We start from the raw sequence: 16,660 nt of genomic DNA on the forward strand, positions 1-16,660 counted from the left end.
AAATTTTAAAATGCATAAATAGCTACAATAATTACAAATAGTTGACAAATACCTTCAAAATAATTTGAAACAAATCTACTACGCTTTTGATATTATCGGATAAGCAAAGATAGATTTTATAATTTTTAGTAATTACATGCACATGTCATGTATGTACTTATCTTCCCTTCGACTAATAAACTCTGACCAAGAACAGAAGTTGCCATAGGAAGTTGAGAAAAATAATAATGGGTTTTGGTAAACTTTTGATCACTTTGCAGTCAACTGTTCTTAAAAAAGCAGTTCAACACGGATACGAGTAGAAAGAGAAATCGAAATTAAGAATTATACTCAAAACAGTTGTAAATGTTCTACACTTCATCTCAAAGTTAAATGACATCATTATCAACATTTTCCCTTCTACTCATTTTTAAAAAATAATTTAGAGATAAATTGTATCATGGAAATATACTAAAAAATTCTAAAGAAACTCATTATGCATAAAAATATTTAAGGAGCGCCCCACAGTTTTACTTTTTAGTTACTAATGTCCAAAAATATTCTGATCAGCTGGTTACGGCTGAAATTTGTATTTTTTAAAATTTTTAGTACACTGGTTTATAAAAAGATTAAGGAGTTTTTTTAGAGATGTCCAGTCTGGGCGGTTTTGTCTACAGTCGAAAAGGTGGCAACCTTCGTGTACCTTTAGCGGCTTCAGCATCACACTGGAGATTACGGTGAATTTTTCCCTCAATATTTTGCCGTCTTTTTTTTGATTTTCTGTTTGCACTTAGTCACATATTCACTTTAAGATTTTTTTTTCATGTTTTGTTTTCTGTTTGTTGCGGTTGCACCCGATTCAAGAGCTGAATGGCTCCCAGGGCTATACCTAATAAATTAACTTGAACTTGAAGACACCCACAATTGCGAAACACTCTTGGTGATTCAATTAAGCATCGCAATTCGATTGTATTATTTATTACCACTGCCGACACTGCAGCGCCCTCTAGCGTCTGCAGGGGGCTCATGCGGAACTCACTGCACAACGTGACTCGGAAGCCATGTATCGTGGGGGGAGCTTTGTGGGATCGATAGGAACTGATGCATCGGTCACATCCCTGCCGCCAGCGATACCGTATTGTGCAGCCTGTTCTCAAATAGAATCCCATGCCCAGTGTTTGGTGTTTGGGTAAAATATAGCTACAGAGTGTCCGTAGAGGTGTCATCATGTTTGTAAAGCATTTCAATTAGACTGCGCTCTGAGATGGGGTCATACAAAGGTCCCCCGTATAGCCTTAACAGACTGTTGGGGGCAAGTGCTGTTAGCGAGCATCTATGAAGACGGACACGCCCGGCCACCTTTGTCTTCCCGGTGGCGATGTTGACACACCGTACCAGGGACTAATTTGAGACTGAGTCGATCGAGGGGAGGCCCATGATCGTTTCAGATAATCGTCACTGGTGTTGGCCGTGAGTGGGAATCGAACTCCAGTGTAGCACTAACCGCTGCACTGTCAGAAAAAAAGGTGAAAACCCTACTATCATATTTTTGTACTGGCAAAGGAGGTCCCATGATGTAGATGCTCACCCCGAGCTCTCGTTACTCTGATAGTGCGTTGTCTTTGTGCTGTACGCCTTTTGGTGTCCTCTGGTCTAACACCGTTTGAGACGAGGCTCAAAAGAAAGCTGTCTCTGGTGTGGACCAATCAGTTTCAAGGACAATGTATATATTATCAGAGTATGTTTTTTGTTTGCATTCTGACCACAAGCATTGTGGTTAATGCAGACATGATTCCTTGTAAAAGGTTTTAGTTTGGTGTTTTAACATTTTAACACAGCTGTTTTGTTGCCAGAAAAAATGGGAAAAACCTATTATCACCGATAGCTCGGTCCGAGCTGTTTTATTGCCAGAAAGGGTAAAACCCGATTCCTATTTGTCACCATTCCCACAGTGCTGTTTGTTGCTGGCCGCTTGTGGATGCGTTTTTTTGTCGTTGGACCTTGCCGATGGACCTTGCCGATGGACCTTTGCGGCCGATGCTCAGCAACTGTGGGGATACCCCAACATCGATAGCTCAAAACTTTCCGTCGAAATAGCGCGTAGCGCGTCATTCATTCAGAGCAGCCGCTCCCTCCCAAAGACGCCCAACGCGACACACACACACCCTGGGACAGCCAGACACACTCTGGCTGCAGGAAAACCATTGCGAGAACTCGACTTGCGATAAATATATAATTATTATTTTGGGGTACAATAATTTTTTTTTTCCCGATACGGCGATTATCACGATATCAGAACTTAGTAATTGTCTTTAGCAGTTGTATTGATTTGGGCATTTGGTTATACACGCGAATTGGTGCCCTGCAAATGAAGGGAGTTTCTGCTGTTTTGTTGCATTTCCAGCGTGAATGAAGATCGCTTTGAAGGTCTTCAAATGCAGTTGTCCCAACATTAGCCCTGCCATGAACTTGTACCTTTGCAATGGATACCGCTTATATAATGCGCATGCTGCTAGACACATAACTACACACACTTATTAAAACGACTCATCACTGATTGTTGGGGTGAGGCCACGTAATGGATCTTAGCATATCTGTGTCGCTAGACCCTCCACCACCCGACGCAGGCGAGATAGAGAGCAATTCTCGCCGCCAGATTGAGCAGCGATTAGACGCAAGGAACGACGTTTCGCTTGAAACTGCGCCAAGCATTGTCAGCACAAGATCCCCACTCTCGCTCTCCGTGTGAGTCACGTGCTTTCTTAAAAACACATCGGCGACCATGGCCTATTTAGCTCTGTCCGAGATGTTTACTCAACAACTTGTTAGTCTACGTGCAATGTTAGTCTACGTGCAGTGTTTGTCTATGGGCAATGTTAGTTTACGTCCAGTGTTAATATATGGACAATGTTAGTCTGTGAAATGCTCGTCTAAACTAAAACTATTTTTTATTTTAGCAATTTAGCGCTTTTTCAGAAACGACCTGGCTATCACAAATGATAGCTCCATGAAGTTTATTGTAATGTGGACATTTATAGCAGTCAAATACTCTAAACGCGTGTTGATTTTAAATATGGAGGGGAAAACTGGAAGATCTGGAGAAAAATTCACGCAACCACGGGGAAAGAGACTTGCAAACTCCAACGATACAGCAGGCGTCAGGGTCGGGATCAAACCCACGACCTCCTGTACACCAGGCAAGGTAGAATCACTTCTCGCCTCTGTGGCGCCCTCTATGCGCAGTTTTAATCCTTATGCAATGTTAGTCTGGGCAATGTCAGTCTACGTGCAGTGTTAAACTCTGGTAAATGTTAGTCTTGGGCAATATTAATCGTTACAAATTAATTAATAATAATATTTTTTTTATTTTTCTTCGAAAGCCACACTAAGTCATGTGACTCTTTTTCTGGAGGGTCCTGCTACACTGGGTTTTTATTTGAAGACGTTAACAGCCAACCAATGATGGTGACCTAATTTACATTTGGTAGTCCATATTTTTGGAAGCAAATAAAATATACATATGTACGTGAACGAGCACCAACAATCGCGATGTGATATATTTTTTTTATTGCTAAACGGAGGTTACGATTATCGCGGAACCGTGACATCGTGTGATGCCGAGTGGAGCCGCGTGGCGCCGCGTGGCGGGCGCAGCGTGAATCCGCACGCCAGCGCGGGTCATGGGCGGCACCTGGTCGCGAATCGTGGAGCGAGCCGCGTGCTCCCTCCGCCGTCTCCGCGCTGATGGCTCACTCATGCTGCCATACACACACACACAAAGACGAAGAGCCCCCGTATAGCCTTTGCGGACTATTGGGGCAAGTGCCATTCACGAGCACCGATGAAGGCCGGCACGGCACACGACGGCGTGGTGTTGGTTATAGCACCGTGCCTAGCCATCTTTGTCTCCCCACTTGTGATGTTTACACATAGCACCAGGTACTCATTTAAGGCTGAGCCGACCTAAGGGAGGCCCACGGACCGGTTCATGAAATCGTTACCCTTTGTGGACCATGAGCGGAAATCGAACTTGGGTCACGGGGTTCGTAGCGCAGTGCACGTAACCACTGTGCCACCGCTCCCCAGGTGCACACAACGACACATGCACACACACGTACACACGCACGTCAACAGAGGGTGCGTACTGTAATGATGGCTCCTCAGGGCACCTATTTGCCCTGACTTGTATTATCTTTGGGCACACCGTCTGCTGAACTGCGCTCCATCAACCTCCAAACATTCTACTGGGGTTGATGGGATTTCCGTTGAGTGGACAGCGTCAGCTGGCTTAGGAAGAGCCAGTCCCCTGCTGTGTCACGCCTCACTTTGTCGTACCGTTGGACTGCGTGGCAGTGAATGGGCGGCAGGGTGGTGCAGCGCTAACGATGAGAAACCCGACTGGGTCCCAGCACTCGCTCGCCCCCATGTGTGGCACGCGTAGTGGGGCCTGGGTTGCGCGTGTTCCTGAAGAGCACTGGAATGCATTCCAGCTGCCAGAAAATACCCACAATGCTGTTCTCTTTTAAAAATTACCCATAAAGCTGTCTAGAAAATTAGCCATATACCCGTTTAAAAAAGAGTGTCCATAATGCTACGTATGGAAAATAACCCATAATTCTGTCTACAAAATGACCCAAAGTGCTGTCTATAAAAGAAACAATGCTGCGTATAGAAAATTACCCGTAATTCTGTATATAGAAAATTACCCATAATGCCGTGTCTATAAAATTATCCGTAATGCTGTCTATAATTATACCATAATGCTTTGTCTATGCAATTACCCATAATACTGCATCTAGAAAATTACCCATGAAGATTTTCTGCCCAGAAAATCACCCATAATGCTGTTCTGCCCTGTCGTGAGTGGGGGGCACGGGGTGGGAGGATGGGGGGAGGATGGGGGGAGCAAGGGGTGGGAGGGGAGGGGAGCAAGGGGTGGGAGGAGGGGGGGGGCGGCAAGGGGTGGGAGGGGAAAGGGGTGGGAGGAGGGGAGCAAAATGTGGGAGAGGGGAGCAAGGGGTGGGAGGAGGAGGGGAGCAAGGGGTGGGAGGAGGGGGGGGGGCAAGGGGTGGGAGGAGGGGGGGCAAGGGGTGGGAGGGGAAAGGGGTGAGAGGAGGAGGGGAGCAAAAGGTGGGAGGAGGGGGGGAGCAAGGGGTGGGAAGAGGGGGGGGGGAAAGGGGTGGGAGGGGAAAGGGGTGGGAGGAGGGGGGGAGCAAGGGGTGGGAGGAGGGGGGGGGGGGCAAGGGGTGGGAGGAGGGGGGGGCAAGGGGTGGGAGGGGAAAGGGGTGAGAGGAGGAGGGGAGCAAAATGTGGGAGAGGGGAGCAAGGGGTGGGAGGAGGAGGGGAGCAAGGGGTGGGAGGAGGGGGGGAGCAAGGGGTGGGAAGAGGGGGGGGGGGAAAGGGGTGGGAGGGGAAAGGGGTGGGAGGAGGGGGGAGCAAGGGGTGGGAGGGGGGGAGCAAGGGGTGGGAGGGGAGGGGAGCAAGGGGTGGGAGGAGGGGGGGAGCAAGGGGTGGGAGGGGGGAGCAAGGGGTGTGCTCCGTGGCAACCGCGGCGGTGGCGACGGCTGGCCGCGCAGGCCTAGGACGTGTACGGGTAGCGGCACAGCGCTCTGCCAATGAGCAGGAAGAGCACTCCGGCCAGCACGGCCTGCGGGACGGCCAGCGCGGCCACGATGAACGACCAGCCATAGTGCGCCCCCACCGCGCCGTCGGGGCACGCGGAGCGCGCCGGAGGCGCCACGCCTCCCGCTTCTGCGGACACGTAGCCCTCCAGGGAGACCAGCGCCTCCAGCCACAGCACCAGCAGCAGCAACACCAGCAGCAGCAGCACCCCTGCTCCAGCGGGGGAGGGCGGGGGGAGATTCACGAGCGTGCACACACAACACACGAGTCGTGATCCACTCGGCCGTGAGAGGTCTCGGAGACTCTGCAGTGTCATTCACGCAAAGTGGATGGGACACATTCATGCAGTGGGTAGTGGGTGGCAGGAGGAGATGCGTGTGAGTCAAGGCCGTAGCCATGGAGTCAACATTGGGGGGGGACCAAATCCTCCAGGGGGTCAGAAAATAAATCTCAATTTAAAAACTAATTTCCTGTCTAAATTTTTTTTAATAACACATAGGATAGACTTTTTATTAATTTTTTACAATAATGTCTAATAGTGTATTGTATTTATTACATTGCTCTGCTTTTTTCTTTTTTTCCTTTTCTTGTTTCATTGTATGTAATGGCAGAGATTAGGGATTGATAAAGTACAACCATAACCACAATCATATAAACAGAAATCTATTGGATAGCAATATTTTAGGGGAGACATTTTGAGCATATTTGAATATTGAGGGGGATGTGTCCCCCAATATACATTATACTTACGGCCTTGGTGAGAGTACCTGCGTGGAAAGAGCGGTAGTTTAGCGGTTAGCGTACTGCGATACGAACCCGGCTATCCGAGTTTGTTTCCCGCTCATGATCAACAACAGTGGCGAATATTCAAATCGGTCCAGGGCTTCCCCTAGGTCTACTCAGCCTCAAATGAGTACCTGGCGCTATGTGTAAACATTGCCAATAGGGAGACAAAGGCGGCCAGGCGTGATACTGACCACCCACCCCCTCTTGTGCCATACCGGCCTTCATAGGTTCTACTCGCGAACAGCACTTTCCCCAACAGTCTGTTAAAGCTATACGGTTGACCTTTGTCTTCTTGTCTTTGGGGTTGACATCAGACCCCAAGGCCACGTGTTTAATACTCACACGGGAATCCGCACTGCTGGTGGATGCAGAGCCCCCCGTTGTGCGTGCCTTGCACAGCGGGGGGCTCCCGCGTGGACCCCTCTACGGGCACCTCGACACGCCGAGTGAGCGACTTGCAAGCGGAAGGATGCGAGTTCAAATCCTGGTTGGGGTGGGCGGTGGTTGACTCAGCCCATCATCCCTACCTCTATGGTCATTAAAATAGGTTCCGCTTTGTGGGGAAGTCAACAGTGGTTGGCCTATAGATTCGGCTCTCAGAATCTATATATATAAAATCGTTCATGTCTGTGTGTCTGTGTGTGTGTGTGTGGACTGCACTTTCATTGGACGGCGGTTGCCCCTGGCAACGGCTAGCCACGCCTTCGCCGCTTTCATTGGACGGCGGTTGCCCCTGGCAACGAGTAGCAACTTTTCTCCGCGGGGTGGACGCCATTTTTAATAGCGCGGGGGGGGGGGGGGACGGCACCCGTACCCAGCGTTCGCCGGGTGGGAAAATCAGGCAAGGCGGGAGGCTCTGCACGGTGCTAGGCCTCGACACCCAACACGCCACTCTGCGGTAAATTCATACAAATTTCACGTCCTCTACAGAGTGGCGAGGGAGGCAGAGTGGCGAGGGAGGCAGAGTGGCGAGGGAGGGACTCAGCCTCAAAACGAGTAACTGGTGTGGCGTATTAACATCGCCACTGGGGAGACAAAGGCGGCCGGGCGTGGTGGATACAAGTCCCGGGCAAAGCCGGGTCATGACTATGTGTGTATGTGTTTATGTGTATGTCTGTGTGTCTGTATGTATGTGTGTATGTATGTGTCTGTATGTGTTTGTGTGTATGTATGTGTCTGTATGTATGTGTGTGTGTATTGTGTATGTGTTTGTGTGTATGTATGTGTGTTTGTATGTATGTGTATGTTTGTGTGTATGCATGTGTGTGTATGTGTTTGTGTGTATGTGCGGTTATGTATGTGTGTGTATGTGTGTGTCTGCAGCAAGCGCGTGTATGTGTACCTATGGACGCGCGCGCGTGTGTTGTGTAGGGGGAACGGTAGTGTAGTGCTTAGCGTACTGCCTGTGTCTATGTGTGTGTGTGTGTGTCTGTGTGTGTGTGTCTGTGTGTGTGTGTCTGTGTGTGTGTGTCTGTGTGTGTGTGTCTGTGTGTGTGTGTCTGTGTGTGTGTGTCTGTGTGTGTGCGTGTGTGGTGTATAGGAGGAACGGTAGTGTAGTGCTTAGCGTGCTGCCTGTGTGTGTCTGTGTGTGTGTGTGTCTGTGTGTGTGTGTCTGTGTGTGTGTGTCTGTGTGTGTGTCTGTGTGTGTCTGTGTGTGTGCGTGTGTGGTGTGTGGGGAGCGGTAGTGTAGTGGTTAGCGTGCTGTCTGTGTGTCTGTGTGTGTGTGTCTGTCTGTGTGTGTGTTCTGTGTGTGTGTCTGCGTGTGTGGTGTGTGGGGAGCGGTAGTGTAGTGGTTAGCGTGCTGTCTTTGTGTCTGTCTGTGTCTGTCTGTGTGTTTCTGCGTGTGTCTGTGTGTGTGTGCGTCTGTGTGTGTGAGGAGCGGTGGGTGTAGTGGTTAACGCTACGCTGCGCTACCAACCCGGCGAACCGAGTTAGATTCCCGCTCATGGCCACCACCGATCAAGATTATTTGAACCTCACATAGGTCGACTCAGCCTCAAACGAGTAACTGGTGTGGCGTATTAACATCGCCACTGGGGAGACAAAGGCGGCCGGCCGTGGTGGATACAAGTCCCGGGCGAAGCCGGGTAGTACAGCTAGTCATCATATATAATTAGACTGGAGGAGGAATCCGATAAGCTATGAAGCTCTTTTTCACAGGATGTCCAATAGGGGTGGGTCAGAAAGTTACAACAAGTCCTGGTCCACAGCTCTACGACGACTATTTTTTTATTTTTACCAGGTAAGACCCACTGAGCTACGAAGTGGCTTATCACGTGGACATTATCGCAGCCAAATACTCTAAACGCGCGTTTCTAAATGTGGAGGGAAAAACCGGAGGACCCGGAGAAAAATCGGCACGACCACGGGGAGAGAGACACGCACACTCCTAATATCGAGGCGTCAGGGTTGGTATTGAACCCAACGACTTCCTGTATATCGGGTGAGGTAGTTAACATCTCGCCACCACTGCACCCTGCAGGGCAACAACGCCTCCCATGCTGATTAAGCGGCAGCGAACCGCTCGCTATACCAGGCCAGTGGTGTCCTCACCAGCGGCGACGAAGATTCCGCCTGCCACCTTGTAGGCCAACGCGCTGTTCTTGGGAGAAGCGCAGATGGCGAGCAGGCCGGCAACCAACACCAGGCCCAGGGCCACGAGCAGCAGCACGGTCCACGACTGGCGCAGGGCTGCAGGGACACACACACAGACAAAGGTCACCCATGTAGCCTTTAACAGGCTGTAGAGTAAAGGGCTGTTAGCGAGCACCTATGAAGGCCAGGACGGCACACGAGGGGGTGGGTGGCCAACACCACGCCCGGCCGCATTTATCTCCCCAGTGGCGATGTCAAAACATCTCGCCAGGTACTCATTTGAGGCTGAGTGGACCTAAAGGAGGCCCAGGCCGGGTTCGTGGTACGAACCGTCGCCGCCTCCCCCGCTCCACACACGCGCGGCGCTAGCGGCCTGCAGAGGGCACCTGGTAGCTCTCCACTCGCGCCCCGTGTGTGAGAGCAACACATGGCAGGGTGTCACCCCTCACCCCGTGTGTGGGGAGTAACACTCGGCAAGGTGTCACCCCTCACCCCGTGTGACTCTGTAGGGAAATACATTAGTGACCAAGGCTGCACATGGATCTTCTCCTCACTCTTCGCATATGGGTGGAGCCTGGGAACGCATGATCGGGATTGCTCGACGCATTCTCGACTCCATGTTGTGTGATGTCGGGTCCACACGGCTCTCTCACGAGGTCTTGACCACTCTCATGGCCGAGGTCTCAGCCATAATTAATTCAAGACCCCTGATCCCCGTCTCAACCGACCCGGAGTCACCATTCATCTTAACTCCTGCTACACTTCTTACCCAGAAGACAGACGTGCTCACAGCACCCACCGAGGAGGTCAGCACTGCAGACCTCTACAGACGTCAATGGAGACAAGTGCAGAGCTTCGCCAACACGTTCTGGCGTCGCTGGAAAAACGAATACCTTGCGACACTCCAAGTGCGCAGCAAGTGGCAGTCGAACAGACCAGATATCCAAGAAGGTGACCTCGTCCTACTGAAGGACAACCAAGCCAAACGGAATGAGTGGCCAATGGGCCGCCACATCCTCAAGTCAATTCCCAATGCCGATGGAAAAGTTTGAAAGGTCGAGGTTATGATAGCGAAGTAAGGTGTCGCAAGAACTTTCGTCAGGCCTATAGGTGAGACAGTACTACTTTTCTCTCGCAAAGATTTGGACAACTAATTTGACCCGTTGAAGTTGTTACACATTTGTTTATGAGATAGAAAATAAATGGTGGTATCTCCTAGATACCGGACAGGGAGTGTTCTGCCTCACGGCAGGTGTTTTGCTCCACGGCAGGAGTGGGGATGTGTGTACACAGGAATTTCCTGTTTTGAGGTTGAGATTGGTCACGTGAACAGGAAGTTACGAGGCTGGCGTCCGCCATTACACAGAGTTCAAAATGGTGGCACACATTGCGTTCCAGTGTTGACAGCTGTAACTGTACATTGTGGGACTTTAAGAAGCATTGTCTGTAAGTTTGTTTATGTTTTTATAATATTGGGGATGCTGTTATAATGTTAGAACGACCGTTATAATGCTGTAAATGCCTTTATAATGCTGTTAAATTGTTATGATAAATACGAGGTCTAGTAAACAACGAAGCCTGCAACCTGCCTTATTGTGAATGTTACTTGTAATTGAATAAGTCGAGTCAGACTTGTACCCAAGTAACTATATTGCGATCTTGAGAGCAAGGATGACGAAATGTCTCATCCACAGTTATATGTAGTGCTGTACATTTGGGGTGCAGTGTGATGATTACACGATGTGCCTTTATTTAACACAGTAGCTTATTCTCTTGTATAGCTGTTCAGTACTAATGTAGGTGCCTGGTCCATTCAGGATCTACTGTTGAGTTTCAGGTTATCTAAGACAATGTTATGATGCTGTAGTGTTCATTCATTGTATTGATATTTCCAAGTATTAACAGATGCTGTATCTGTGCTGTGTTTTTCCATCAGTTTTACCTCGTTCAATTCAATAAATTACATGTGGAGTCAAATGTTCACCCTGGCCTTGAAGGTTTATTGGTTGCGAGGTTAACTACTTGGATAGAGGTGCAACGCAGCGCACAGCGAGGCCGAGACACTGTGTGTGTGTCTCTGTGTGTCTCTGTGTGTCTATGTGTCTGTGTGTCTCTGTGTGTGTGTCTGTGTGTCTCTGTGTGTATCTGTGTGTCTATGAGTCTCTATGTGTGTGCGTGTCTATGTGTGTGTGTGTGTCTGTCTGGCAAAACAACCCCCTACCTCCTCGCGGTGCCGGACGGGCAACACTGTCATGGACAGTGTTGTGGGGGGAGGGCCAATGCCCATTGGCCTCTCCCCTCATGGCGTCTGTGACCACCACAGTGGCTAAACGGGGGCTGTGGACGGGTGCAAGGGGCTGGTAACCCCTCCACCTTCAATTAATTACCACGAGACTACGAATTAAACATAAACATGTAACAAATAAGCTTGTGCCGGAGGCCCCGGGGGGTACAGGCGTCTATGACGTTTCCCGGCCAAACCCCAATTGGCGGAGCCAGGAGGTTGAATCTTCACCCTCGGGGCTCCTCCAGAAATAACGAAAAACCACTTCGCGTGGCCACGTAAAATGTTCGAACGCTCACTGCGGAGGAGAGGCTGCCACTCCTTTGTCGGGAGCTGGACCGGTACCGCCTGGATCTCTGTGGTATTCAAGAGGTCCGGTGGACCGGTTCTGGCTCCTGCCACCATGAGGGGTGGACAGTCCTCCACTCGCGGCAGGAGACTGCCAAACAACAGGGTGTGGCTCTTCTTCTGAACAAAAGAATGAAGGGGGCGTGGAAGCGTGGCAGTGAGGTGTGGGAAGCTGTAAGCCCCAGGATTCTTTGGGCTCGCCTTCCCAAAGACCGGAGGCGAGGAGTGGTGGTCGTGGTTACTTATGCCCCCACCGAAGACGAACATCCGTGGAGGGATGCAGGCAAAGCCGATGAGTCAGATGCCTTCTATGACCTCCTGTCACAGGTGCTGGCTAAAGTGGCCACTCGGGACAGAGTCATCTTGTTGGGTGACTTCAATGCCCGAGTTGGTCATGATGCTGGCACCTGGTCTGGAGTGATTGGAAGGCATGGGCCCGATCACCTCAATAACAACGGTAGAAGGCTGTTAGATTTTTGTGCAGCCCATGGGCTTGTAATTACCAACACGCTCTTCCGGCATCGGCGCATCCACACAACATCATGGATGCATGCCGGGTCCAAGCAAGAACATCTGCTGGACTATATAGTGACGGACCAGCGGATGCAAACCCATGTCCTTGACACCAGGACCTACCGTGGAGCTGATCTGCCCTCTGACCATCGACTAGTCATCTGTAAGATGCGCCTGCCATTCTTCCGCTCCGGTGGTGGGTGTACACCCAGGACCCCATTCCAACCAAAAGTCGCCTGGTCTCAGCTGATGAAAGTTGCAAGCGAGAATTTCATCATCGCTTGCAGCTGGGGTTGGCATTGTCCCCCACTCCTCCTGATGTCGAGGGTAAATGGGCGAGGTTTAGGACTTTGACTCATGCAGCTGCAATGGCTGCCTTGGGTACGCGGTCCAGACCTCCCCAGAAACCCTGGCTGACAGAGGAGGTGTTCAAGTTAGTTGAGAAAAAGCGACAGGCCCACTCTCATCGGCTATAGTATCCCACGTCAGAGAATGAGGAGGTTTACCGCACCCTTCGCTCGGGGGTTCGGAGAGCCGTAAGGCGCTGCAAGGATGGGTAGTGGTCGCGGCTTGCTGAGGAGATGGAGTCTGCCTCAGTGGCCCGTGATTACAAATCACTATTTAATTCCATCAAAAAGTAACCTGCAGCACCACACCTATTACCATCATTAGGGGAAAAAACGGTGATCCAATGTCCGACCCCCAGGAACAGGTTTGCAGATTTGCTGAGCATTTCTGTGAGGTCCTGGGGGAGGGGAAATCCCTCAGCCTGGAAAACATCATGGCACAAAGTGGGGATAACCCTGCTGAGGCTGCGGTGCCTCAAATATTGGAAGACGTCACCCCTGTGAGTGGCTGGCTGAGGTGCCATCGGTTGAGGAAGTACTGAAGGCGATCCGGAGTCAGGAAAGGCACCGGGCAAAGATGATCTCCCAAGTGAAATGCTCAGGGAGGGTAGCGTTTGTGCACAGACTGCCCTATATGACATCATAACAACAGTCTGGACCACTGGACGGGGTCCGCAGGATTGGAAGTGTAATAAAGGACTCTCTCTCAGATGTCGATCTCCGTTGTCCTTTATTTGGTTCATAGAATCTCGTTACCACGGCGTCCTCGTTCAGGCCCGCGTCCCTCCCGACGATCTGTCCACAGCCACTCGGCTGCTCCGATATGCAGTCTCCCTGCTGCTCCGTTAGGCAGTCTCCCTGCTGCTCCACCTTGCAGCCACACCACTGCTCCGCTCTCTAGCTTCACTGCTGCCCCGTATACAGCTAGCCTCCCACAGCCGCTAGCTCTCTGCGTCTGACACCGATGGCTGACAGCGTCGACGTCTCCCACCGCGTGGCGACCGCGCTACTCTCTCCGTCCTGCCCAGCGTGGCCTCCTCCTGTTTCACTCCGTCTCCACTCCCCTTTTCCCTTCCGGTTCTCCCCCTAAATCATCTCTCCCACATGACCCTAACTCCACCCACTCCCCACGTGACCCAGACTCCGCCCCCCCTCAATCCTTGCTCGCATTACAGAAGGATGCCCTGGTGGTCCCCCTCTTTAAGAAGGGGGAGCGCACAGACTGTAACAACTACAGGGGCATCTCACTCCTCAGTGTGCCGGGAAAGGTCCTGGCAAGGATTATTCAACATTGCCTTGCTAGGCACGCTGAGGAGAGGCTTGCGGAACCCCAATGCGGTTTCAGGAAAGGGCGGTCCTGCGCAGATGCCATATTTTCTGTCCGTCTGCTACAGCAGAGGTGTAGGGAATTCCAATAAGACCTACATCTCTGCTTTATTGACCTGGTCAAGGCCTATGATACCATCAGTAGGCCTGGGCTCTGGGTTGTTCTTCGTGCTTTCGGAGTCCCTGACCCTCTGCTCACGATCATTAAGGACCTTCATGATGGTGAGCGGGCCCAGGTAAAACTACGTGGCCGGGAGTCAGAGCCTTTCCCTGTACACCTTAGGGTGCGACACAGATGCCCTCTGGCTCCAACATTATTTAACATCTATTTTGACCGCGTAGTTCGTGAAGCCTTCAATAACTGTACCGGGGGAATTTCCATTTGGTACACATATAATGGGAGGCTGATCGATGCCCGGATGCGATCATGGGATGGATCCCTATTGGTCAACCACGTTATGTATGCCGATGATTTGGTAATAGCTGCTCATTCAGAAGAGGATTTGGAGATGCTGCTGTTGAGACTGGAGCGTGCCACTAAGAGGTGGGGCCTTACCATCCGCCCCACCAAAACTAAGCACCTGCCTGGGTATTTTGTACCATCGGACACTCCACCCCCACAACTCCCAATCGGTGATGGGGCAGTAGTGGAGAGAGTGGAGAGTTTCCCATACCTGGGCAGTGTGCTTATGACCGGCTCCAGTTTAACAGCAGAGGTCTCACTCCGAATCAGTTGAGCGGCAATATCTTTTCATCGGTTGCGTAACACTGTGTGGAAGCTACCTGGTCTGTCGCTCCGACGCTCACAACAACGAGCGGAGCGCTGGGTGGCTAAAGCACAGCAATTTGGTACAGTAGGGGGCACATGTGGTGCATCAGCCAGTCATCTCGGTCATATCAGTCAGTCGACCCGTGGCACCTGGGTCTGCCCCGTGACCTCCTGCCAGCGGGCGTTCGACACTTCATGTGGCCTCAAGGCGCACATGGCCTGGCACAAGCGTCGTGGTGACGTGACCGCCACTTAGTGGCGAATGGCGGTTGTTGTTGTTGTGTGTGTCTATGTGTCTCTCTGTATGTGTCTCTGTGTGTCTATGTGTCTGTGTGTATGTTTATGTGTGTGTGTTCTCTCTGTGTGTGTGTCTATGTGTCTGTGTGTGTGTTCTCTCTCTTCCTGTTCTGCGTATAGAGTCTCTGCGTGTGGAGTCTTTGTGTGTCTATGTGTCTGTGTGTGTGTCTCTGTGTCTGTGTGTGTGTTCTCTATGTGTCTCTGTGTGTGTCTGTGTGTCTATGTGTCTGTGTGTGTGTTCTCTCCCTCACTGTTCTGCGTGGGTTTCCTTCAGGGTCTCCGTTTTCCTCCCATAAGATAAAATAATAATAAAAATTACGTACAACGTAACCGGTATTGGCCAAAAATGCCAATGCTGAAACATTATAATGTAAATGAACTAAATTGCAAAAATGTCAACCCATACGGTTTACCCCGTATTCTTGTATAAAGAAATTTAGTTTTTAGGTCCATATGGCATACAGGCCTTTCAATATGGGACTTTTTTTGTGTTTCTCCCTTGATGGAACTTTGTAGATGAACGTTGAGATTTATTAGGAAAAGGGGTGATCAATAATGTTTGAATTGGTCTGTAATAAGGTAGGCACTGATAAGGGGTTGACAGTTATGCAATTGGGATTGCACAGCAGCAGCAGCATCAACATCACTACCTCCTGCAAAAAAACATGGCAGGACCCGCCTGAAAAAGAGCCTTGAGACTCGGCGAGGCTTTTTCTGGACAAGCCAGCAGAATAATAATAACAATATTCCTGCATTGTTGCCTTTGAGCAGCACTCACCGAACAGCTCGTGGCTGTCAGCCGTCGAGTTTCCTTGCAACGCTTGGTCCGGCAGGGGGAAGAGGCGTGAGGGGGAACAGTTCTTCCTCCCGTGGGGGGCTGTGGGGAGAGGGGGGGGGGGGACACGGACACGAAAACGGGAATCGTACTGCTGTAGACCCCCAGAGAGTATTCCATCACCCCCTCTCATCCGGGGCCACGGGGGTGGGTGGGCTGTTTTATGGGACGCGGAGTCCGTGGGGGGACAGCTCGCGCGCGTCAGCAGGGCTCCACGGGGTCAACCTTCGTTCCCAGGGGCCGAACGAGAAACTTCCCAGGGTGGAGGGAGGGCGGGGCTTTGAGGTGGTCCAAGAATTCCAAGCTTTTTAAAACGGGTCCCCCTACATGAATAAAAGATACTGACGCATTCAATTAATTTCTTCTGGTGAATGTCAATAAAATGCCAATGCTTGGGGGTGGTCTGAAGGAGTGGGGGGGGGGACGATCGATTCCCCTCTCTCCCCGCCGCGGGTCCCTTGGATCCACTACTCACAGCACGAGCATTGCGGCCGCGTGCGAGCGGTGGCGCAGTTGTTGGTGCACAGCTCTATGTAGGGCGATCGTAAACCCGGCGACCCGAGTTCAGCTCCTGTTTCGTGGCCGATGTCAGTGAGCGGTTTCACTTTAAATCGAGGACCCGATGGTTGCCGACTGCACGTCGCCACGGTGGCGAGATGTTAACTACCTCGCCTGGTATACAAGAGATCGTGATTTCGATCCCGACCCTGACGCCTGTTATTTGGATTTTGCATGTCTCTCTCATCGTGGTCGCGTGGATTTTTACATCCGGGCCTTCCGGGTTTTCCCTCCACATTCAGAAGCACGCGTTTAGAGTATTTGGCTGCTATACATGTACACGTGACGAGCCACTTCGTTGATCTGTCATTTGTGATGGCCAGGTCGCTTCTGAAAGAGAGTTACGTAGCTCAGTGGGGCCTTACCTGGTTAAATAAAAAAAAATCGCTTAAATAGTAAAA

The 16,660-nt window shown here is 50.9% G+C and overlaps 1 protein-coding gene across 1 annotated transcript in view; it reads right to left on the bottom strand.

Moving 5' to 3' along the window:
• Window positions 1-5,455: 5,455 nt before the first annotated feature.
• TMEM182 (transmembrane protein 182) overlaps window positions 5,456-16,660 on the bottom strand; it is a 15,010-nt gene continuing 3,805 nt past the window's right edge. The window contains exons 2-4 of the mRNA XM_061568691.1: window positions 15,645-15,743; window positions 8,941-9,078; window positions 5,456-5,811 (exon numbers count right to left, since the gene is read on the bottom strand). Coding sequence (XP_061424675.1) covers window positions 5,558-5,811; window positions 8,941-9,078; window positions 15,645-15,743 — 491 coding nt within the window. The 3' untranslated portion in view covers window positions 5,456-5,557. The remainder of the gene's footprint in view (window positions 5,812-8,940; window positions 9,079-15,644; window positions 15,744-16,660) is intronic.

This window comes from Lethenteron reissneri, chromosome 5 (assembly GCF_015708825.2).
Source record: "Lethenteron reissneri isolate LAM-NWPU_2019-01 chromosome 5, ASM1570882v1, whole genome shotgun sequence".
In the NCBI taxonomy this organism is placed as follows: domain Eukaryota; kingdom Metazoa; phylum Chordata; class Hyperoartia; order Petromyzontiformes; family Petromyzontidae; genus Lethenteron; species Lethenteron reissneri.